The sequence below is a fragment of the Stomoxys calcitrans genome, chromosome 1, assembly GCF_963082655.1.
Source record: "Stomoxys calcitrans chromosome 1, idStoCalc2.1, whole genome shotgun sequence".
NCBI classification, from domain to species: Eukaryota; Metazoa; Arthropoda; class Insecta; order Diptera; family Muscidae; genus Stomoxys; species Stomoxys calcitrans.
Window position 1 is genome coordinate 94812208 of NC_081552.1, and position 26535 is coordinate 94838742.

A 26535-nucleotide genomic window follows, 5' to 3' on the forward strand; every position below is an offset into this window, starting at 1 on the left:
CCGAGCACGGATAATCGAGAGACCAGTTTACATGGGAGCTATACCAGGTTATAGACGATTTGGACCGTACATGACACAGTTGTTGGAAGTCATAACTGACCACTACTTGCAAAATTTTAACTAAATAGAACAAAAATTGCGGCTTCCAGGGGCTAAAGAATTCAATTCGGGAGATCAGTTCTAAAGGGGCTATATCAGGTTTTTGGCCGATTTGGACCGTACATGGTACAGTTGTTGGAAATTTCTAAAAGTGGTGGGTAAAAAATAAACATTTAAATACGCTCCTATTTGTAAGGCTATTTTGCGTATTTAACTGCGGTTCACTGTAGTCTTGTCCCAAAGCCAATTTCTAGACTTTTAACAATATTTTGACCTTCATTACAAGGCGCAAAAATAAGAATTTATTAATCTATCATTTAAAATAAAAAATTCTCAATGTAAAGGAGATATTTTCCACCAAAGGAAATTTTGCTTTAAAAATGAAAATTGATAATCTTTAAATTAAATTTGCTAATCGCTAATCTTTAAAATTAGGACAAAAATTTTTTCAGTGTACTGCCCAAAAATTTTGATTAATTTCAGGAGTAGGATGAAACTGGATTCCAAACCCCAAAAACTTCGGAGGTGGCTTAGACCGCAACTTGTTGTCTGCCGCTCCTATTAGTGTGCAAGCCTTGAAACCTGTAGTTGAGAGTAATTCTTTAAGCTCACTATCAGCCGTCAGAATAACAAATGAGGAAGAGTCAGATAAACAAGAGGGATGCGCGGTTCGTCCCCAGACTTTATGTGAAGGTGGTGTTTCTGATTCAGATGCAGACAATGACGGTGTCAATCAATCTGGCATCGCAGCCGAATTGAGAGATGAGTATATCGAGATGACGGCAGTAGTGAGCGAGGACTATGATGGAAGGAATAAAAGTGACATTCCAAGCACTTCTGTGGAAGCTGGAAAGAGAATCAGATCTTCCGAAGAGCATAACTTTGCTAAAACACCGAAAATGAGCTCCCCGCTTTCAAGTACTCTGGAAAAACCAAGTCAGCCCTCCCGCAACAGAGACCGCAGACAGTATGCTGCGTAGGGAGATGAAGTCGGAACAATAACGAAGGAAGTGCGGACGGCCTCTGAGTCTTCAAGGAGGACTGTGACTTCCAAAAGGACGCCACAGCCATCCCGGAAGGGAAAGATGTTCGTTTAAAAAGAGAAGAGCCGCCCTCTTACTCCAGAGTTGTAATGAAGCACAACAGAGATGAACTGAAGCATCCAGCCATAGATATCGGCAGTACATCCGGTAGGATTCCACCAGATCATCGGTTCCCAGTGGACGGTTTTGCGTCAGTAGAATGTATTCAAACCATCAAAAAGCCCGTTGAAGGTATTCACACTCCCTGGAGCGCAAAGCTCGACATGGTATTCATCAAGGGATGGAGCAACAAATTAGCGACGGAATGGATGGTGGAACTCATAGGCAAGCAAAAGCCAAGGCATTGATTAAGTCTCCATGACAATCCAATGGTAAAACTAGTGAGACCTAAGTACTAACCTGGCAATGTCACTCAATGTTAAACAGATACAAGTAAAAGTGTGCTAAGATTGGCACTGACGAATCTTATATACCCTCTACCGTGGACCCTATTTGTCAAGATCTTTGAATGACTTTCTCAGTATATATATATGAGCGATATCAAGTTATTGACCTATATAGACAGTCAAGCCATGGCTCTTAGAAGCCATAGAAAAATACCATTTCCAAAATATCAGGCAAATCGAGTGAAAATTGCGCCCTCAATTGGCTCAGAATATCAAATTGGGAGATCGGTTTATATGACAGTTATATCAGGTTATCCACCGATTTAGACCATACTTGAAACATTTGTTGGAAATCATATCAAAGAGTCAAATGCAAAATTTCAGCCAAATCGGCTCTAAAAGCTCAATAAGTCTAGCTATATCAGGTTATGAACTGATTTGAACCATACTTAGCACAGTTGTTGGAAGTAATACCAAAATAGCACGTGCATAATTTGAGCCAAATCGGATAAGAATTGGGCCCTCTAGAGGTTCAAGAAGGCAAGAACCAAGACGGTTTATATGGCAACTATATCAAAACATGGAACGACTTACAATACATTTTACAATCCTAACTGACCTACACTAATTAGAAGTATTTGTGTAAAATTTCAAACGCTTAGCTTTACTCCTCCGAAAGTTAGCGTGCTTTCGACAGACTGACGGACGGACATGGCTTGATCGTTTAAAATATCATAACGATCAAGAATTTATATTTTTGGGGACTTATATTTCGAAGTGTAATAAACGGAATGACGAAATTATTATGCCCCATCCTATGGTGGAGGGTATAACAAAAATTAAATTCGGAGCCCAGGCATTGCGGATGAATAAAAGCAATCAGGCCTTGAAGTCGCCATTTATTCTTGAAGGTAAATTTGGCTAAGACTGAAGGCAGTGTTGACACATCGGGCAGTACATTGACAGGAAACTCAAGAGCAGGGAACAGACTCAAGAACAGGGAGCCAACGTTAAGACCAGCACCCACTCCCACGAAGCCCATTTACTGGTGGACCAATGACTGAGGTCGTTCAGATAAACCTCCACCAGAGCGAGACGGCTACACACGCTCTGATGGAGTAAATTATCAAGCACAAGAATCATATTGCCTTAATTCAGGAGTTATGGACGTCCCGGAATTAAGTTTCTGGGCTGGAGCATATCAACTACCAATAATTCTATGCTGACACTGGTACTCGGCCAAGGACCTGCGTTATTTGTCATAAAAATTTTAATTATATATTTTCCCCAGAGTTTTCATCGTCGGATGCAACAGTGGTGAGACAGGGAGACGGTGGAGAATACTTGGCATCACTTCATCTGCCTTTGCAATGGCTGGTGAGGAAGGCAAAACATATAGGAAATGAGCTACTAACTGGATGCAAACATTCACCCTAATTTATGGGGTAGTAGAAACATTAATAAGCGACTAAGCCCTAGCAAAATTCTTGAATACTAACGACCTAAAACACATAATATTAATGACACCGCGACCTTTATTAAAAGGATTAGGAAGGAGGTCTTAGATGTGACAATATGTTCGGAAAATCTAATCGATGAAGTTCAGGATTGGAGGGTCTAAATGGATCATTCCTTCTCTGACCATCGCTACATTAGGTTTAGAATAGCACGACGCTGCGGAATCCGACAAGCTTCCGTAATAAGTTTAAAACCAACTGGACAAAATTCGGAAGACTACTCAGAAGTAGACTTGGGCAAGATAATTTAGATTATCCAAGCATAAAAGACATGGACGACAATGTCAACAGGATTACGAGTGCAATAGTGGGTTCTTTCAAAGATAGTTGTCCTATTCGAGAAAGGAAGTCAGCCAAAGAAAAATCCTAGATGACCGGGGAGATAGGTAACATAGACAAAGTGGTTCCCAGACTTTATAACAGAGGACGTCGTAAAAAAGCGGAATTTTATTGAGATGTTTATTATATTATGTGGCTTAAGGAATACAATAGGATTATCAGAGCGGCAAATTTTCACAGCCTGCTGGGACTTGCAAGGAATACAATATGAGAACTAAAAAGAAATGTGAACCCGTCTGGAACGAACACGATGTTATAATACTTCTAAAGGGGATCCGAATCAGCTATGTAGAAGTGCCGAAAAGATCTTGGAGAGGGCATACGAATGGGCGAGACCTTTTCCCCAAAAATACTGTAATCTGTTTGTTCACGAGGAAGACGGAGGTGGGTCAATTTGACGCACCACGTTCCCTCAATAGAACGATTTCGATATCTGACAAGTTAAATAATTATACAAAAAAAGACAAAATTTCATAAAAGAAATTCACTAAAGAGAAATTAAAAAAAAAGAAAGTCGAAACATAAGAAAATTTTTAAAAGATTAGCTTCAAATTTTTTTTTTCCAAAGACATGATTTCATTAAAATTTTCTCTAAAAACAAAGTTCCAGTAAAATTTTTCTAGAGACAAAATTTCAAAAAAAAAAAAATCAATGAAAACAAAATTCAATGAATTTTTTTTATATTTATATATATCAATGCAATTTTTTAAGAGGTAAAATTTTAAAGAAAGTTTTTCTAAAAATAAAATTTCCGCGAAATATTCTGCGAAGACAAAATTTAGCCCAGGCCCCTTCAACATTTTTTTTAAGACAATATTTCAAAAAAATAAATTTTAAAGGATTTTTGTTTAAAGACAAAACCTCAATGAAGTGCAATTTTGTCTGAAGATAAAATTGTAATAAACTATTTTTCTAAAGCGTAAACTTCAATTAAAATATCTCCAAAGAAAACATATCAGTGAAAAATCCTCTAAAGATATTATTTGGTCCGGCTCTCATAGTAATTATTTTTTAAAGACAAAATTTTATTTTTTTTTAGGTGTAAACGGAATATTTTCTGAAGAGAGCATTTTGCGCAGGCTTGGGTCTCCAAAATTTTTTTTCTAACGACAATATTTTAATAAATTCGTCTTTATAGACAAAGTATAAAAAGACGAAATATCAATCAAATTTTTCTAAAGATTAAATACCAATCAAAATTTAAAAAAACTTTTTTTCAAAAAAAAAATTTCAATGTAATTTTTATAGATACAAAAATAAATGTTTTTTAAAAAACAAGATTTTAACGAAATTTTCTCCAAAGTCCAAAATGCAATATACTTTTTCTTAAAGTAAACATGTTTGAGATACATTATTAAATATTTCTTTGAAGCTAATATTTTCACGAAATCATCTCAAAAAAAAAAAAAAAATGTGTATATAAAAATTTTAAACAAAATTTTGTCTGTGGTGAAAATATGCCAGTCTAATTTTCAAAATGTTGCCAAAAAATTTTGAAAAATTCTAAATAGGGAAATGTTTTCTATCAGGTGAGATTTATGTTATACGCAATTGGTCAGCATGCTTTTTTATACCCTCCACCATAGGATGGGGGTATACTAATTTCGTCATACTGATTGTAACAGCTCGAAATATGCGTCTAAGATCCCATTAAGTATATATATATTCTTCATCGTCATGACATTTTAAGGCGATCTAGGCATGTCCGTCCGTCTGTCTGTCGAAAGCACGCTAACTTTGGAAGGAGTAACACTAGCCGCTTGAAATTTTGCACAAATACTTTTTATTAGTGTAGGTCGGTTGTTATTGTAAATGGGCCAAATCGGACCATGTTTTGATATAGCTACCATATAAACCGATCTTGGGTCGCAATTGTTATCCGATTTTATTGAAATTTTGCACGTAGTGTTTTAGCAATTTAAACAACTACGCTAAGTATGGTTTAAATCGGACCATGTTTTGATATAGCTGCCATATAAACCGATCTTGGGTCTTGACTTCTTGAGCCTCTAGAAGGCGCAACTCTTATCCGATTTTGTTGAAATTTTGCACGTAGTGTTTTAGTATCACTTCCAACAACTACGCTAAGTATGGTTTACTCTCGTCCGATTTAACTGAAATTTTGCACATTGTGTTTTGATATCATTTTCAACAAATGTTTAAAGTATGATTCGAATGTGGTATATTTGGCTGAAATTTTGCATGAGGAGTTTTGTTATGACTTCCAATAACTGTGCTAAGTATGTCGTAAGTCGGTATAGAACCTGATATAGCTGCCATATAAACCGATCTGGCATCATGACTTCTTGAACCAATAGAGAGCGCAATTCTCATCCGAATTGGCTGAAATTTTGTACAACGGCTTCTCTCATGACCTTCAACATACGTGTCTAATATAGTCTGAATCGATCAATAGCTTGATACAGCTCCCATATAAACCTATCTCCAATAGCATAACAGTTCTTGTTCAATATTCTGTTTGTCTTTAAAGAGATATCGCGCATAGAACTCGACAAATTCGATCAATGGTGGAGGGTATACAAGATTCGGCCCGGCCGAACTTAGCACGCTCTTACTTGGTGGTTCTAACATCTTTTTTTATACCCTCCACCATAAGATGGGGGGTATACTAATTTCGTCATTCTGTTTGTAAATACTCGAAATATTCGTCTGAGACCCCATAAAGTATATATATTCTTGAAAGTCGTGACATTTTATGTCGATCTAGCCATGTCCGTCCGTCTGTCCGTCCGTCCATCCGTCCGTCCTTCTGTCTGTCGACAGCACGCTAACTTCCGAACGAGTAAAGCTAGCCGCTTGAAATTTTGCACAAATACTTCTTATTAGTGTAGGTCGGTTGGTATTGTAAATGGGACATATCGGTCCATGTTTTGATATAGCTGCCATATAAACCGATTGTGGGTCTTGACTTCTTGAGCCTCTAGAGTGCGCAATTCTTATCCGATTTGAATGCATTTTTGCACGAAGTGTTTTGTTATGATATCCAACAACTGTGCCAAGTGTGGTTCAAATCGGTTCATAACCTGATATACCTGTCATATAAATAGATCTGGGGACTTGACTTCTTGAGCTTCTAGAGGGCGCAATTCCTATCCGATTTGGTTGAAAATTTTCATGAAGTATTTTATTCTTACTTTCAACAACTGTGTCAAATAAAGTTCAAATAGGTTCATAACCTGATATAGCTGTCATATAAACCGATCTGGGATATTGACTTCTTGAGCCTCCAGAGGTCGCAATTATTATCCGATTTGCCTGAAATTTTGTACGACGGATTTCCCATGACCATCAACGTACGTGTTTATTATGGTCTGAATCGGTCTATAGCCCGATACAGCTCCCATATAAATCGATCTCTCTATTTCGAAGGAGAACTTAAGCGCACCATTAGCAAGTCATGCTCAAATGACGTGTTTCTTTACAAAAAATGGTCATATTTTAGAGCAAAATATTGATTTTTGCATTATTTAAAAACGTAAAATGTCGTCATCAAATTACCAGTCAGTTCGCCAAAATGTTTGACAACATATTGAATACCCCAATCTTCTATTATATAAGAACGAATTGTTGCGCTTTGTTTGTTTGTTAGTTTGTTTGTCTGTTCCGTATAGACTCAAAAACTGCTGAACCGATTTTCATGAAATTTTCACAGATAGTAGAGTTTGGGCCCCCGACATAATATAGGGTACTAAATTTTTTGAAATTTGAAGGGGGGCGTACCCTCCCCCATACTACAATTTTCTAAAACGCCAGATCTTGGAGATGCGTGCACTGTTTTTTTTTTTTTAATTTTCTACAGCACCTTATGGTACCCCAAAACCAAATTGGGGGGTGGCGCATCCCAAAACCCACCTGAACGGACATGTGTACCGATTGGGACAATATGGGTATCAAATGAAAGCTATTTGAGAGTAAAGTACGAATTTGGTATACAAATTTTACTCCTAATTTTTGGGGGGTCCCCCGACCCTAAAAAGCACCAAGCGGACACTTTCGCCGCTTTGGGCATTATGGGAATCAAATGAGAGGTATTTAAGAGTAGAGTACGAACTTGGCATTAAAATGTTACCCTAATCGTCGGGGGGGCCCCACCCCCAAAAATTCCACCCAACACGACACTTTAACCGCTTTGAGCAATATGGCTATCAAGTAAAAGGTATTTAAAAGTAAAGTACAAATCTGACACAAATATTTATTTGTTTATGTCTAAGGGCCCTCCCCACCTCCCAAAACCCAATGACAGCATATTTCGAATCTAATGTTGGTATAAGGATTCAAGTATCTGAGTCACGTCCTACCGTTCCTCAGGACAGTAGATGGCGACAATAAAATACTCAAAAAATAGTCGTTTGGTTCTTAGCGTCGGGGGGACCGATCTTCTCCTCCCTCCCCCTATCCTTCCCAAAAGAAAGAAATTAAAAATAATATATGTATAATATGAATTATTATATGAAGGCCGATCAGGATTGAATAGGACAGAAATAAAAGGTCTTTAGTAGAAGAGTACACTTTTTACCCCCAAATTGAAATGGACACAGGAGGACCTGCGGATCTTTAACAATGTTGTATCCCAAGTGGTCGCTTTGAAAAATGATTTTGAATGTAGATAACCAATACAAAAAAAATTAATTTGTGTGATTCTGAACGAGACCCCTAGCCCTGAATATCTTGATAGCCTCTTTCTCCTCAAAATGCTTGACATTATGGGGCTCAAACAAAATCGTGCTCTAGCACGATGCTGATATTACTTCAGGTTCCGCCTCTAAACTCCCTTCCAATCGACCATGATTGCCTACTATGGTGATAAACAATAGGTATTTGATAGTAGAATACGAATTTGATATCCAGTTTTGAATCCAAGGTTTGGGGGTCGTGTCACCCCATAAACTCCTCCTAAACCAATGGCAATTGGGGCTCAAATTAAAGAATTTTGGAGTATAGCACGATGCTGATATTTTATATTGCCATTGATATTATTTATTTTGCCATTACACCACAAGCAACAAAATCAAAGCTGATACACTAAAAATAAGAGATGATTCGTACCATTCGCTCAGTATTCGTTGACATTTTGGTCTGATGCGGAACATGAAGTTAGAAATAGTAGAAAAAATTTAAACTCTCTTACCCCAACAACACCACCCAAAACCGAAACTAGACCCATCGGGACAATATGGTATTCAAATGGAAGATATTCGGGAGTAGAATACAAATATGACATTGCAAATGAGGTCCAAGAAATGAGGGGCCATTTCAACCCCCTACCAATCCCCAAATATTGGGTTGCTCAAAAAGTAATTGCGGATTTTTCATATAGTCGGCGTTGACAAATTTTTTTCACAGCTTGTGACTCTGTAATTGCATTGTTTCTTCTGTCAGTTATCAGCTGTTACTTTTAGCTTGCTTTAGAAAAAAAAGTGTAAAAAGAGTATATTTGATTAAAGTTCATTCAAAGTTTTATTAAAAATGCATTTATTTTCTTTTAAAAAATCCGCAATTACTTTTTGGGCAACCCAATAGTAATATTAGCTGATCATGACTATATGGGTGTTGGCAAAATCATATATTTTCCCAACCCAACATTACATTAACGTTTCACCCCATTCACCACCAAACCGTCATCATAAAAAAACACACATCACCACGTTATTATTATTATTATAGCCATAATCATGTATGCAGTTTAATATTCAGTAATTTGAAATACTTATGTTTTTATCGTAATTAATTATTATTTGTGCGTATTTATTCAAATACTCATCAGTATACGCAGTTTGATCTCTGTGCGTGCTAATCTGCTTCGGTGATAACGATTCCCCCTTTACCGATTAAATCTTACCTGAATCCCTGGCAGCTTGTGCGTCGCACCTTCCCCCTTTGTCATTAACGATCGGGTGTTTTAGTATAATACATCATGCCAAGCCCTTTGGGAGTTAAGAGTTACCAGTAAGCAGATTAGAATGCAAATCAGATAGTCTCTCCCTTCCACCACCGGTTTTGCTACTTTGGTGGGCGTTCGTTGCTTCTAGCGAAACTATTTATTCATATGATCGATATGTAGAAACAAATTTTGCTATGTACTTATAAATATAACACTTTAAGCTATTTAGGTATTTGGTAAATAATAATTTTATATACTTGAAAGTAATTTCTTTTGAAGTCCCTTAGCTAGAATTTTGTGTGAAGTCGATCTCTTCTTTTTCGACCATCGAGCAGACAACACTTAAGTATTCAAGCTTGTAACCCTTTTTACAGCCAAATAAAATTTGAAACCTTTTTGTTTTTTGAGGAAAGATTATTTTCTGTGCTTTATTTCTTTGAAAGACGAAAGGGAGTTTTTTTGGTGATATTTCTTTACATTTTATTGGTGCCGAAACCCGGGAATCTCGTGTCGGTTTTTGTTCTATTATTTTGCTAAACAAAGTAATTAAACTTTTCATATTTTTTTTAAGCTTCTCTTTGCATTTTTCTTGACGGAAAGAATAAGTTAATTGTGTTTTGGTGAACGAAAATTATTGCTTAGTGCTTGATAAGTTCTTTGGACATAGATTGGCATAGTTTTCGCGTATTTTGATATTGGATTTAAATTGGAATTTCTATAACTGCGTTAATCTTGGTGGAAGTGTTTTTTTTTGTTTCGCTTTATTCATTTGCTTTGATTTGGTGCTTGGAAAGCCCTTTTGGTGAACGTTTGTGCGCGAATTAACCATGAGTGAACTGGCCACTTTTATAAAGGAGCAACGCGACTTGTTAGATTTATTGATTAAATATGAAAGTCGTTTCGATGCCAAAAATCCTGCCGAGAAAACTCATGGTTATGTAGATGCATTGGGCCAAAGGGTTGATGATATTTTTAATCGATTCGAGGCACAGCATGATACGATAGTGAGGCTTATTCACGACACATCTTTGAATTCTAATGACGTTCCATATATCAGTGATGACGTGTATTTTGATTTTTCTGAGAGGTATCTCTCTTTTAAGGGTAAAATTATCGACTCTAATGCGGGTCATAATGTTATGCAGTCTCCTATGTCTAGCACATTTGTGACTCATCACGGTCGCTCTGATATGACGATAGGATCAGACTCTAAACTTCCCAAGATCACGCTGCCTAGATTCACAGGGGAATATATGGAATGGATCCCATTTCGGGACATATATTTTTCCCTTGTTCACCAAAACGAATCCCTCAATAAGATACAGAAGTTTTATTATTTGCGTAGTACCCTTGGTGGCGAGGCGGCAAATCTGATAAAGAATATTTCAGCCACAGAGGCAAATTATGACTCGGCGTGGAAGATATTAGAATCAAGATACCATAATAGGCGTATGCTTGTGGGAAACTTGATTTCTAGGTTGTTTAATATACCGAAATCAGATGGTGGATTTCAGTCCATTAAGACACTTCTTGATTCTGCTCAAGAGTGTTTGTCCTCTTTACAAAATTTGAATATAGATGCCAGCACGTGGGATCCTCTTCTTATCCATTTGCTCGTGCAGAAACTGGATCTTCAATCCCGCAGGGATTGGGAACAGTCTTTGAAATCCTCTACCGAAATCCCCCTCATTTCCGAACTCTTCTCTTTCTTGGAAAGAACTTTCCGAACGCTGGAGTCTATGACCGATGAGTTCCCATCTGATAAACAATATCCTACTAAGGGTAGAAATAAAAGTAATAATAATTCGAAATCTAATGCGCAGGTGCGGAAGGCTTCGTGCAATTCTGGACAGTTTTCCAAACCAAAACCTATTCTTTGCGCATTCTGCGAGAAACCTCACAGTCTCGCAAAGTGTTTTAAATTTTTAGCATTGCCCTTGAGCGATAAGGTTAATTTTCTCTCAAAGAAGAACGCTTGCCAAAATTGTTTTGTGGTCGGGCATGACCACAACAATTGCAAATCTCCTTTCCGTTGTATCACATGCAAGCAGCTACACCATACGGTGCTGCATTCGGACGGTCCTCTAACCAGGGCTGGTCCTACTGGTTGTTCAGGTAATGCACCTACCCAGATGGCTTCGCATAGTGCTCAGGCGTTTCACTCTGTTTTACTTTACACGATAAGGCTTAGGGTTGTGACAAATCGTGGCAAATTTACGTTGAGGGCGCTACTAGACCCTGGATCTCAAGGTAGTTTGATTTCGGAGTCCACAGTTCAACTTATAGGTCTTGAGAAGGTAAGGTCGCATTGCAAAGTCGTTGGTATTGGAAATGGTAGCGAGAACATGTCGAAATTTTCTGTACAACTTGATTTGTACACACTTAAAGAAGAGCTAGTTCTGTCCTGTTCTGCCCTTGTTCTTTCAAGCTTGTCGTCTTACACTCCAGACTTGTCCTCTAGATATATTTCCCTTCCGAATATCGAATTGGAGAGCTTGGCTGACCCCTTTTTTTACAGATCCGATTCCATAGATATAATTCTAGGATCGGACATTTGTTCGAAAATTAAGATTCCAACGGAGTCTTTTGTACATAATGATTTGTTCTTTCAGAACACTCATTTTGGTTGGGTGTTTTCAGGACCCAGCAATTCCGTGTCTTCACACCAGATACACATTCATAATGTACACTTGGACCATATTTTGAGATCCTTCTGGGAACAGGAGGAGGTCCTCCCCAAAAGGAAGTTTACTGAGGAGGAGGAGGCATGTGAGGAGTTTTTTGAAGCTACCACAACTCGAACAGTATCTGGTCGATACGTGGTGAAATTGCCCTTTCGGTCTATACTGAAGGACGGCTCCAGTCCTACTCTTCAGAACAATGTGCTCAATGCACTTCGACGTTTGAAACAACTGGAAATATCATTTTCCAGGAAACCATTATTTTGCGAAAGCTACACCAAATTTCTCAAGGAATATGAGAATTTGGGCCACATGTCGAAGATTGGCGTTTATCCTAGTGATGTTCGTCAAGATTCCTACTTCTTACCGCACCATGGTGTTCTTAAGGAGAGTAGTACCACGACGAAGCTACGCGTTGTTTTTGATGGCAGTAGCCATTCACGTGAAAGTAAGTCGTTGAACGACGAGCTTTCCCCTGGGCCTGCTCTCCAGAATGATTTGCCTGGTATCCTTACCAGATGGAGACGTCATAGGATTGCCTTTAGCGCGGACATTGAGAAAATGTTCCGGCAGATAGATGTTTGTCCAGGGCACCGGAAATTTCAGCAGATTTTGTGGCGTTTTAGCCCATTTGATGAAATTTCGATTTATGAATTGAACACAGTGACGTATGGTACGGCATCTGCTCCATATCTTGCCATTCGTGTTTTGCAGAGGTTGGCGCACGATTACAGGGACAGGTATCCTGTGGCCGCTAGGGTTCTACTGCAGGACTCATACGTGGATGACGTTATTTCCGGTTCTGATAGTATAGACAACGTGAAACCACTTTACAAGGATTTATGCACCTTATTGGATGAGGGTGGCTGCAATTTGAGAAAGTGGGTGACGAACTCTAAAGAGTTGCTTGCGGTTATACCAGAAGAACACAGGGGGACTTCTGTGAATCTGAACTTTGACCGTGATAACGTCGTTAGGACATTGGGCATACAGTGGAACACGGCCACTGACTCTTTCTTTTTTGAGGTCAATCTTGACAAGGATTCGATTGCATCCAAGCGCAGGATTCTCTCGGAGTCCGCCAGGCTTTATGATCCATTGGGGTGGCTTACTCCGATTACTGTGGTGGCCAAATCCCTTTTCAAGCAACTGTGGGAACATGGGGTTGACTGGGATGATAATGTCCCAAGGGAAATTGAGGACCTGTGGTTTCGGCACAGGGCTTCATTGCCGAAGTTGGCTAATTTGGCGATTCCCAGGTGGATTCAATGGAATCAGAACTCTGAATCTGAATTACATTGTTTCTGCGATGCCTCTAGTGTTGCTTACGCCGCAGTGGTTTACGTGCGTATTGTTACGGCTAACGATACTTTTGTTCACCTTTTGCAGGCCAAATCAAAAGTATCACCCATTAAGACCGTTTCAATTCCAAGATTGGAGCTTTGCGCTGCTGCACTTGGAGTGAAACTGGCACGAAAGGTTCAGGAATCCCTCGCTGACCTCGGTGTACGGAATGTTTTTTATTGGAGTGACAGCTCCACTGTATTAAGTTGGATTCACAAGTCTCCCTCCAATTGGACTGTCTACGTGGCTAACCGCGTGGCAGACATACAACGATGCAGCAATCCAATTCAGTGGAGATACGTTCCTTCGGCTTTGAATCCGGCAGACTGTGCATCTAGGGGAATTCAGGCAGAGGAGTTAATAGGGAACCGGACTTGGTGGTTTGGGCCTCATTTTCTTTACGGACCACAATCCTCTTGGCCTGAATCTTTACCGAATTTGTGCACATCGAAGGAGGAGAGAGCCGTCAAGATTACAACGAATGTTGCCACTGAGAAAGCATATCCTGAATTGCTTTCAAAATTCTCCAAATTACACACTTTGCTACGCATCACTTCATTATGTTTTCGGTTCTGTCACAATTGTAAGCATCCCGATGAGAGGATTACTGGTCCCTTATCAATTGGGGATGTTAACAAGACTTTGATGATCTTTGTAAGAATAACTCAGGAAATTGATTTCCCTGAGGAGCTGTCAAGGCTCTCTGCACGAAAGGTGATCGCACAGAGTCCTATTTTGAAACTTATGCCATTTCTTGACGAAACTGGAATAATTCGAGTTGGTGGACGCCTCCAGAATTCGAATTTCCCCTATGATGTGAAGCATCCCCTAGTTTTGGCAAAGTCAAATCCATTATCAGTGCTTATCATTTCAGACGCACATGAAAGGACATTACATGGTGGTGTTACTTTGACCATGTCCTATGTGAACAGAAGGTACTGGATAATCTCAGGAAACCAATTGGCCAAACGTGTTATAAACAGGTGTTTGAAATGTTTCCGTTTTGCTGCGAAAACGTCGCAGCAGATAATGGGTAATTTGCCACAAGCTCGCTTGATGATCACTCGTCCATTTAAGCATAGTGGCGTCGACTATGCCGGTCCCATAACTATTAAGACTTCGAACTTGAGGTCTACTGTTACCTCAAAGGGGTACATATGTCTTTTTGTGTGTATGGTTACCAAAGCCATACATCTAGAAGCAGTTACCAGCCTGACGACAAATGCTTTTCTTTCTGCGTTTAGACGATTTGTGTCGCGGCGCGGTGCTTGTACCGATCTCTACTCAGACTGCGGCACGAATTTTGTTGGTGCCTCAAAAGAACTCCAAGTACTTTTTGAAAAATCTCAGAAATCACTGCCCGAGGAGGTTCTTCAGGCTTTAAGTCAGAACTGTACCACTTGGCACTTCATTCCACCTGCCTCCCCAAATTTTGGTGGTCTTTGGGAAGCAGGTGTGAAATCCGTGAAATACCATTTGAAAAGGATTATAGGCGAGCGCAATCTGACATTCGAAGAGCTCACAACACTACTATGTCAAATAGAAGGTTGTTTGAACTCTCGTCCTTTATGTCCTTTATCTTCCGACCCTTCGAATTCTGAAGCACTTACTCCTGCGCACTTTCTTGTTGGTGAGCCAACGATTTGCATACCAGAAGAATCTCTGTTGGAAACCAACATCAATTTACTTTCTCGCTGGAAATGTGTGGAAAAAATGAAACAACATTTTTGGAAAAGATGGCGAAATGAATATGTTAATCGTCTTCAAGCGCGACCGAAATGGCTCAAAAGCAGATCCGAACCTACTATTGGCGATTTGGTGCTGGTTGTAGACGAACGGTGTGGACCAGGTCAATGGCTACTTGGCCGCATCGAGGAAACACATCCTGGACCTGATGGACGTACACGGGTGGTATCAGTTCTTATTAAAAACAAACTTGTAAAAAGACCAATTTCAAAAATTTGTTTACTTCCAGAAAATGCAACATCGCTTGTCGACACAAATATTAAATCAACTGCCTAACTACTACCCCCTCACCAGAATGGACCACTTGTGTGTATACTTACCCTTCAAGGACGGAGCCTACCCTCAAACGCTATGAGTCGGAGCATAGCGGAGGTATTTCCTCGACTAAATATTCTCCCAACGATAGGCCGTCTACCAACTATTATCTGCACATAAGAACATTCGTCCTTCAGGGGGGAGAATGTTGGCAAAATCATATATTTTCCCAACCCAACATTACATTAACGTTTCACCCCATTCACCACCAAACCGTCATCATAAAAAAACACACATCACCACGTTATTATTATTATTATAGCCATAATCATGTATGCAGTTTAATATTCAGTAATTTGAAATACTTATGTTTTTATCGTAATTAATTATTATTTGTGCGTATTTATTCAAATACTCATCAGTATACGCAGTTTGATCTCTGTGCGTGCTAATCTGCTTCGGTGATAACGATTCCCCCTTTACCGATTAAATCTTACCTGAATCCCTGGCAGCTTGTGCGTCGCACCTTCCCCCTTTGTCATTAACGATCGGGTGTTTTAGTATAATACATCATGCCAAGCCCTTTGGGAGTTAAGAGTTACCAGTAAGCAGATTAGAATGCAAATCAGATAGTCTCTCCCTTCCACCACCGGTTTTGCTACTTTGGTGGGCGTTCGTTGCTTCTAGCGAAACTATTTATTCATATGATCGATATGTAGAAACAAATTTTGCTATGTACTTATAAATATAACACTTTAAGCTATTTAGGTATTTGGTAAATAATAATTTTATATACTTGAAAGTAATTTCTTTTGAAGTCCCTTAGCTAGAATTTTGTGTGAAGTCGATCTCTTCTTTTTCGACCATCGAGCAGACAACACTTAAGTATTCAAGCTTGTAACCCTTTTTACAGCCAAATAAAATTTGAAACCTTTTTGTTTTTTGAGGAAAGATTATTTTCTGTGCTTTATTTCTTTGAAAGACGAAAGGGAGTTTTTTTGGTGATATTTCTTTACAATGGGGTTCAAATAAAAGTTTTTTGAGAGTAGATTACATATATGAAACTAAAATTTGTGTCCACGTATTTGGGTGGCGCTCCAACTTCTAAAACCACGCCATGTTAATAAACTGACCAATCATGAATGCGAACCTAACATACAAACCTGCACAATCTGAAGTTTTCATAGGTTGATCATGGTAATATGGGGCTCAAAGGAAATGTATTTAAAAGTAGAACACGATTTTGGTATCCGCTTCTGGAGCCAAATGCCTGGGTGTCCGTCACATCCCCAAACAGGACATACTTACCAAAAATAGGCGGGCTCCCAGACTCTTGAAACCAGAATTGGATACCAAATCCGTGTTCTAAATCCAAATACCTTTCTCATGAGCCACATATTGCCACGATCGATTAATATGTCCGGTTTGTGGGGTGTTTTGGGGGTGGAGCGCTCACCCAGACACTTGATCCTGAAATTATACACCAGTTTCGTGCTCTACTTTCAAATACATTTCATATGAGTTCCATATTGTATGCCCGGTCTGCATGCCCCTTATTAAGAGGTTTTTTGAGAATGGCAGCTCCCAGATACTTCGATACAAATTTTAATACCAAATTCATATTCTACTCACCAATAACTTTCAGTTAAGTCCCATTTTGCCATTATTGGTTCATATGGCTGTTTAATGGAGGGTTAAGGATGGGGACGGCTTGGATACGTGGACCCAATTTTTAGTATCAAATTCATTTTCATTTTAGGCCCATAGTATCCCGACCAGCCCAATTTTATTTTTGGGCGGTGCTCTGTGGTAAGTGTGTGGGTTCGCTTCCGACATCAACAAATTATATGGCCTGTTGCTCCTTCCAGACCGTATTTGTTATCTACTCATGAATAACTTTCACTTGAGTCCCATATATCTCAAGCTCCTTCCAGATCAACCTACAAAATATGTGAAAATTTCAAGAAAATCTGTTCTGCCGTTTTTATACCCACCACCGAGAATGGGGGTATATTAATTTTGTCATTCCGTTTGCAACACATCGAAATATCCATTTCCGACCCTATAAAGTATATATATTCTTGATCAGCTTAAAAATCTAAGACGATCCAGACAAGTCCGTCCGTCTGTCTGTTGAAATCACGCTACAGTCTTTAAAAATAGAGATATTGAGCTGAAACTTTGCACAGATTCTTTTTTGCCCATAAGCAGGTTAAGTTCGAAGATGGGCTATATCGGACTATATCTTGATATAGCCCCCATATAGACCGATCCGCCGATTTATGATCTTTGCCCAATAAAAGCCACATTTATCATCCGATTTTGCTGAAATTTGAGACAGTGAGTTGTATTAGGCCCTTCGTCAATTTGGCCCAGATTGGTCCATATTTAGATATAGCTGTCACATAGACCGACCTTCAGATTTAGGGTCTTAGGCCCATAAAAGCCACATTTATTATCCGATTTTTCAGAAATTTGGGACAGTGAGTTGTGTTGGGCCCTTTGACATCATTCGTCAATTTGGCCCGGATAGGTCCAGATTTGGTTATAGCTGCCATATAGACCGACCCTCCGATTTAGGGTCTTAAGCCCATAAAAGCCACATTTATTTTCCAATTTTGCTGAAATTTGGGACAGCGAGTTGTGTTAGGCTCTTCGATTTCCTTCGTCAATTTGGTCTAGATCGGCCTAGATTTGGATATAGCTGCTATATAGACCGATCCTTCGATTTAGGGTGTTAGGCCCATAAAAGCCACATTTATTATCCGATTTTGCTGAAACAGTTAGTTGTCTTAGACCCTTCGTCATCTTTCTCCAATTAGGCCCTGATCGGATCAGATTTGGATATAGTTGCCATATAGACCGATCCCTCGATTTAAGGTTTGGGCCAATAAAAAGAGCATTTATTGTCCAATGTCGCCGAAATTTGGGACAGTAAGTGAAGTTAAGCCCTTCTCCAATCAATATGGCAGAGATCGGTCCAGATTTGGATATAGCTGCCATAAAGACAGATCTCTCGGTTTTAGGTTTTGGAGCCATAAAAAGCGCATTTATTTTCCGATGCCCCCGAAATTAGGGACAGTGAGTTGTGTTAGGGCCTTCGACATCCTTCTGCAATTTCACTCAGATCGGTCCAGATTTGGATATAGCTGCCATATATACCGATCTCTCAATTTAATGTTTTGGGTTCATAAAAGGCGAATTTATTGTCCGATGTTACCGAAAATTCAGACAGAGAATTAAGTTAAGCCCCTCTACATATTTCTGAAATTTGGTCTAGATCGATCAAGATTTGCATATAGATGCTATATAGACCGATATCTCGATTTAAAGTCTTGGCCCCAAAAAGGCGCATTTATAATCCGATTAAACTGAAATTTGACACAGTGACTTATGTTTAATATTTTGTTATACACAATTGTACAATGACTTGTACTTATTAGTATTGGCTCCAAATCGGAACATATTTCGATATAACTGCTATGCGACATAAGGTATGCAATTTTCACCGGTTTTTGATGAAAGGTGGTTTACGTATATACCAAGGTGGTGGGTATCCAAAGTTCGGCCCGGCCGAACTTAACGCCTTTTTACTTGTTGAGTCTATAATGAACAAACAAATTTACAAACCAAAGCAATTGTATTTAGATCTCACATTGGCTTTTATGTTCATTTGGGGTTCTTTTGGGTGCAAATTGGCTCCCCAGACACTTGAGTCCAAAATTCTTTCGGCCTTCTCTTCACCAATACCATTCTATGGTGATAGAAATTAACGAAGTATTTAAAAATATTTCCTTTGAAAGCCCTGCACGAAGTTTCGGGTAAATTCTTCCCTATTAACATAAATTACCGGTCATATCACCAGTCATATAAACCGGTGAAAACGTTGTTTTTGTTGCTTTTCTTGTTGTACACGCATCGTATTATATAAAGCAAGTAAAAGCGTGCTAAGTTCGGTCAGGCCGAATCTTTTATACCCTCCACCATGGATCGCATTTGTCGAGTTCTTTTCCCGGCATCTCTTCTTAGGCAAAAAAGGATATCAGAAAAGATTTTCTATGCTATTAGAGCGATATCAAGATATGGTCCGGTTTGGACCACAATTAAATTATATGTTATAGACCTGTGTAAAATGTCAGCCAATTCGAATAAGAATTGCTCTTTTTGGGGACTCAAGAAGTAAAACAGAGAGATCGATTTATATGGGAGCTGCATCGGGCTATAGACCGATTCAGACCATAATAAACACGTATGTTGATGGTCATGAGAGGATCCGTCGTACAGAATTTCAGGCAAATCGGATAATAATTACGACACCTAGAGGCTCAAGAAGTCAAGATCCCAGATAGGTTTATATGGCAGCTCTATCAGGTTATGAACCGATTTGAACCTTATTTGACACAGTTGTTGAGAGTAAAAATAAAATAAGTCGTGCAAAATTTCAGCCAAATCGGATAAGAATTGCGCCCTCTAGAAGCTCAAGAAGTCAAGTCCCCAGATCTGTTTATATGACAGTTATATCAGGTTATGAACCGATTTGAACCATACTTGGCACAGTTGTTGGATATTCGTTGCCTTTCATGTAAAAATTCATTCAAATCGGATAAGAATTGCGCCGTCTAGAAGCTCAAGAAGACAAGACCCAAGATCGGTTTATATGGCAGCTATATCAGCTTATGGACCGATTTGAACCATACTTGGCACAGTTTTTGGATATCATAACAAAACACGTCGTGTAATATTTCATTCCAATCGGATAAGAATTGCGCACCCTAGAGGCTCAAGAAGTCAAAACCCAAGATCGGTTTATATGGCAGCTATATCGAAACATGGACCGATATGGCCCATTTACAATACCAAGCGATCTACACTAATAAGAAGTATTTGTGTAAAATTTCAAGCGGATAGCTTTATTCCTTCGGAAGTTAGCGTGCCTTCGACAGACAGACGGACGGACAGACGGACAGATAAAATGTCGCGACGATCAAGAATATATATATACTTTATGGGGTCTCAGAAGAATATTTCGAATAGTTACAAACAGAATGACGAATTAGTATACCCCCCATCCTATGGTGGAGGGTATAAAAAACAACATTTCTCTGGATGTTTTTTTTTTTTGCTTCGGAGAAAGCATAACAAAATAAAGCAAGAACTTAAACCGATACTGGCGTAGAGAGGTTGATGTTTTTTGCTTTGGCTGCAGTTAACAAATAATTTCAGCCTGTGTTCTAATTTCAAACGAAAGTGACATACCAGCAAGTAAGTGCGGAAATATTTGCTAAATGTAAATAATTTGCTAAGTGCTAAAGAGTATGTGCTAAATGAAGCAAAATTTAAATTATTTTTTAGTTATTCTTTTAGAAGCAATTCCACCGTCGATAAATGATAGAAGGGTAGCGCAACAGCTTAGAAAGCGATATATTTAATGAAAAACCCATATATAAAAATTAATAAATGATTTTTAGTATTAAGTTATTTTTTAATTTTTATTTTTTCTTTTATTTTTATCTTGATTTTATTCATTGTTTATTTTATATGTTTGAAATAAAAATTTTAAAAGAATGTAAAAATTATTAAAAAATTCAAATTAAATGACTGTTTTTTTTTCAAACTGTTGAAGCGGTCGATTTTTCAAACCGAAGAAATTATGTACTTTTCAAACCGGTGAAATGACCAGTGTTTTAAACAGATGAAATGACCGGTTCAAAATTATTGATCCCTAGGTATGACTTGCCCGTATAAAAATCACCGGTTATATGGATAGTTAGGGGACCAGTCACAGGTCGCTGAAAACCGGTGAAATCACCACTTTGGGACCGGTTCAAAGTCCTGCAAGTATGATTCACACCATTTGCGGCATATTCGTTGCTTTTGAAAGTGTTAAGTAAGATAAACAAACACATACGTACAATGGCTTTCGTCATATTCTCTTTCTTTGAATAGTGTTAAATGCTGTTGTTTTGAAATGATGTGTGGATTCATAGGCAATGAACATGGCATTAAAATCGTTCTGTGGTGGATTTCCTAAATTCGGCCCGGCCGAATTGAGTAAGTTGTACTTGTTGCCTCTGGAAGTGGTCATTGGTCATTGTGCAATGTGAGCATATAATACACTAAAGTCAGATTAATAATAACAAACAAGACTTACGTTTTTTTTAAGGTACGAATACTTACTCGCAGTTTTCCATTGTAAGGCATCAATTCAACATATGCAGTAATTAATATTTTAACATTCTTCATAACCAAGTGAATTAAAACACGTGTTTCTTATTCTATTTCCTTTTATAATTATTCAATTTGTTCTTTATTTTATTTTTTGTTTCTCTTTTCATCATTTCTTTAATACAATTTACTTATTTGTTGGATTTTTTTTTCATCTATTTGATTCAGTGCGTTTTGTTTTTTTGTTTATTAATTTATGCCAATTATTTATAAATACATACTAATTAATATCGTACATGGTAAAATGAAATTCATATAAAAAACGTATTCAAACAATATGAAGTCTATCGGTGAGAGCGAAAGGCAAAAAAACAAAATCCATGGCACTAATAATGGATACAAATTTAAGTTTTTTAATTGATATAAATATAAATATTTACACAAATGAAACAGTTAATCAAATAATGAATGAATTTATTTTCATATATATGTGAATATTTCTGTCTTTTTTTGGGGAGGGGAGATTTTCAGAATGTAGTTTTGTTTTCATTACTAAATCGTGGTAGTCATCTTCGACACAGCGAAGTTTGATGCCCTTAAAACAAATATATTACTTTCTTTATGAAGATAAAGTTTTTCTTTTCATGTTGAGAACATATATGTATGTAGAAGTTTCACGACTTATTGAATTGGCTCTTGTTTGTTTGTTGTTTTTTATTTCTTCTTGTTTTATTTAGAGTTTTTTTTTTAATCTAAAATTTAAACAGTTGGCACAAAAGTTTTCCGAAACTTATGATTAATCTTTCTCTCTTTACTTGGTTACAAACACTTTTTGTAGTTCATTCGTTCTTTGGTTTCATCTTTGAGAAGTTTAAAGAATGTAACAGTTGAGTTTTTATTTCCCATATTTAAACAACAGGCCACTGCGCAGTTATTAGTTCTTTATTTTTCGTTAATTTTCCTCTTATTTTTTCCAAATTAAATAAATCAAATTAAATTAAAATTATATTTGAAGGGGTAGGGTTAAAACTTACCAAAACTAAAAAAAAAAAAAAATTGAGGCGTAAGTAAAGAACTTCTTTTCCTATAGAATTACATGCTAGCTAAAGTAAATAATTATCGTCGCTTGGCTACGATTTAAGAGCTTTTCATTACGTTCTCTATATTTTTTTATGCATTACAATGGCAGCGACAACCAAGTGCAAAGTCAATGAAACTTTAAGTGTTTGCTATGCTCCAAGGGTAAAATAATCAAATCATAGGTTTACTGGATGGATGGATGGTTGGGAATATCTGAAGGGTGTGGAGATTTTGCGCTTAACTTTAATGAAGAACAGATATGGTAGAAAGTTTTTTTTTTAATGTCAACATTGAATATTGCAATTATCAAATGGGAAATTCGTGCCCACAGAATTTGTCCACCTCTATGGGTCTTTTGCCAATCGAATCATGGTAGCTATGTTCGAGATAAAACTCTTATGTGTTCAGAAGAGATGAGTTTCAAAAGCTGTTTATTAAAAGCTTTCTTCGAATCAACTCTCAAGAGCGACAATTAAAATTGATAAGAGAAAGAAAGTACTCCTTAATTCTTATATTAAACCCAGGGAGTCGAGCAATTTTGACTCGACAACGACTCCAAGCACTTACATTTTTTAAATTATTTAATTTTTTTTTTAGTTTCAAATATTCTATACACAAAACAGCACTGGCAGCATCAGCCGATGGCTGATCTCAATGAAAAGAACAAATAAATTGTGTTTGTTTGTTGCTATTGGCATTTTTGAATATGTTGGATTTGAATAAGGGAAGTAAGATTTGACTTGTTTTCTATTGTTTTCTATTGCGCTTGTGAATCAAGTCGTCTTAAACAGCCCTGTTCAAATTCAGATGGGTGCTTTGCAACCTACTCTATTTGAAAAATTTCTGCTGATGATGATTTTGGCGAATCAGAAATTGCTATACGGAAAGCGTCAAATAGGGTTTGAATCGGTCTATAGCCTGAAACAGCTCTCCTGAAAACCGATCTATTTTACTTCTTGAGCCCCTAAAGAGCGCAATACTTTTTCGATTTGGCTGAAATTTCACACAATGACTTTTACTATGGTCTTGAACATTCATTTCATTTATGGTCCGCTTTAATCTAAAAAGTTTTTACAATGCAAAGGTTTTTTGTTGAAACATTTTTTATTGCTTTGTTCGGAGTTGGTGTCGAGATAATTTTCTCCTCTCTGACTCCTGTTTCAACTAAATCGGTGTACCAAATTTCAACTAAATCGGTGTTTAGAGACTCAGTAACTCAAATTTGCGAATCGGTTTATATTTATTAATGGACCTCCCTGGGTTTCCTATGCCGATAAAAAGAAAATTGTCCGTCTTTTCCGGTATGATAGCTCTGGCAATCCGGCATTTATATAAAAATGGCAATCCGGCATTTATATAAAAAACTTACAGTCGCCTTCTCATTGCTCATCCCTTCTGCTTGGTTCAACAGGTCTGAGGTCTATTCAGGCATTATAAATATTCCGTCACTTCGTCCTCACCTTTCGCGCTGAACGCCTAGTCCCTGTCTTTGAATTCAGGCCCTCAGTGTCGCCTACTCTGGCGTAGACATAGAAAAATATTTCGGCGGTGTTTATCCTCCTAATAATATTGGAGTTTTCTGTGGGTTATTCAACCAAATGAACCTTCTCTACAAAAAGGAGGTGCTTAGCTGAACGTGGTTTCGAACCACCTAAAAATATCTTTAACATTAAATGTGAGAACACTCTATGGAGAAAGCGAATTCTAAGACACCATATCGAACCACCATCGATGTGGCCGTACACGCCCAAATTAAATTCCTCAGCCTTAGCACAGCCTTGGCGGCGCATATCCGTATATTTAAGGCGTACATTTCAAATTGTTGTCGCACGATATGTATTGTTATATGTATTTTCAATGGTAGAAAATCTGAAAGTTGCACACATCGTTTGATACTTACGAAAAATTTAAAATGAACTAGTAAAAGCGTCCTAAGTTCGGCCGGGCCGAATCTTATATACCCTCCACCATGGATCGCATTTGTCGAGTTCTTTTCCCGGCATCTCTGCTTAGGCAAAAAAAGATATAAGAAAAGATTTGCTCTGCTATTAGAGCGATATAAAGATATGGTCCGGTTTGGACCACAATTATATTATTTGTTGGAGACCTGTGTAAAATTTCAGCCAAATCGGATAGGAATTGCGCCCTCCAGCTATATCAGATTATGAATCGATTTGAACCATACTTGGCACAGTTGTTGGATATCATAACAAAACACCTCGTGTAAAATTTCATTCCAATCGGATAAGAATTGCGCACTCTAAGGCTCAAGAAGTCAAGACCCAAGATCGGTTTATATGGCAGCTATATCAAAATATGGACCGATATGGCCCATTTACAATATCAACCGACCTACACTAATAAAAAGTATTTGTGCAAAACGTCAAGTGGCTAGCTTTACTCCTTCGGAAGTAAGCGTGCTTTCGACAGACAGACGGTCGGAAATGGCTAGATCGACATAAAAAGTCGCGACGATCAAAAATTTATATACTTTATGGGGTCTCAGACGAATATTTCGAGTAGTTAAAAACAAAACGACGAAATTAGTATACCCCCCATCCTATGGTGGAGGGTATAAAAATGGATTTTCGAATAAAGTCCAATCCTTTGGATAAAAAAAGGTCTTATATCATCCAACATACATATTAACCAATGTCTTTCAAAAAAAAAAAAAAAAATATATACATATGAGAATACACGCGATTAGATTGCGCTTTTTCCGTATTTAACGTACATTAGGAAAGTTATATTAATACAGAAAGTGACAGCACATAGTTACGCACACATCGTGCGATATATAAGTGATGTCACTGTCAGTGCAAACACACCATTATTGTAAACACCACTGAAATACGGGGTCTATTAATTTTGTCGTTTCATTTGCAATACATCGAAATATCATTTTCCGACCCAATAAAAAATATATATATACCTAATCCTTGTAAAATCTAAGACGATCCAGCCATGTCCGTCCGTCTGTAAAAAAATCCCGCTACAGTCTGTATCGGAGATGGTCTGTCGGAAACCCCGACATATACTACACACATTTTTGGCGTATAATACATATGTCAAAAACGTCATAAACCTAGCCAAAAACAAGTAAGAACATGCTGAGTTCGGCCGAGCCGAATCTTTATTTGTCGAGTTCTTTGCGCGGTATCTCTTTTTAGGCAAAAAAGGAATAATGGGTAAGAATTGTTGTGCTATTGGAGATATATCAAGTTATAGTGCGATTTGGCTCATAAGTGAACTTATTGTTGAAGACCATAGTAGAAGTCATTGGGTAATTTTTCAGCCCATTCGGATAAGAATTTCGCCTTGTAGGGGCTCAGGAATCATAATAAGGAGATCGGTTTATATGGGAGCTGTATCGGGCTATAGATCGATTAAGACCATATTGGACATGTATGTTGCAGGTCATGGGAGAGCCGCTGTACAAAATTTCAGCAACATCGGACAAGAATTGCGGCCTCTAGAGGCTCAAGAAGTCAAGATCCAAGATCAGTATATTTGGCAGCTATATCATGTTATGGAGCGATACCACACAGTTGTTGGAAGTCATAATCAACAACTTTCAGCCAAATCGGATGAGAATTACTCCCTCTAGTTGCTCAAGAAGTTAAGATCCAAGTTCGGTTTATATGGCAGCTAAATCAGGTTATAAACCGATTTGAACTATACTTAGCACAGTTGTTGGAAGTCATAACAAAACACTTCCTGCATAATTTCAGCCAAATCGGATGAGAATTGCGCCCTCTGGATGGATAGCAGCTGTATTCAAATATAGCCCGATCTTGACTATGAATGTCGAAGGGCCTAACACAATTAATTGCGATCCATGGTAGGTATCAAAAGAAACTAAATAAAAGTCAAATATCCCTTAAAACCAAAAGTGATATTATAGACCTCAAGCAGACTTTTTTGTATGGATTTTTGAGCACTATATAGAAAAAACATTTGGAAACCGGACCATAAGTG

General features: G+C 37.9%; 1 protein-coding gene across 1 annotated transcript; it reads left to right on the top strand.

Moving 5' to 3' along the window:
- Positions 1 to 10113: 10113 nt before the first annotated feature.
- LOC131996504 (uncharacterized) lies at positions 10114 to 23228 on the top strand. Its single transcript, XM_059366164.1, has 4 exons — positions 10114 to 10290; positions 10606 to 11583; positions 11899 to 15211; positions 23155 to 23228. Exons 1-4 carry the CDS (start codon positions 10114 to 10116, stop codon positions 23226 to 23228), a joined length of 4542 nt encoding a protein of 1513 aa, XP_059222147.1.
- Positions 23229 to 26535: the final 3307 nt, after the last annotated feature.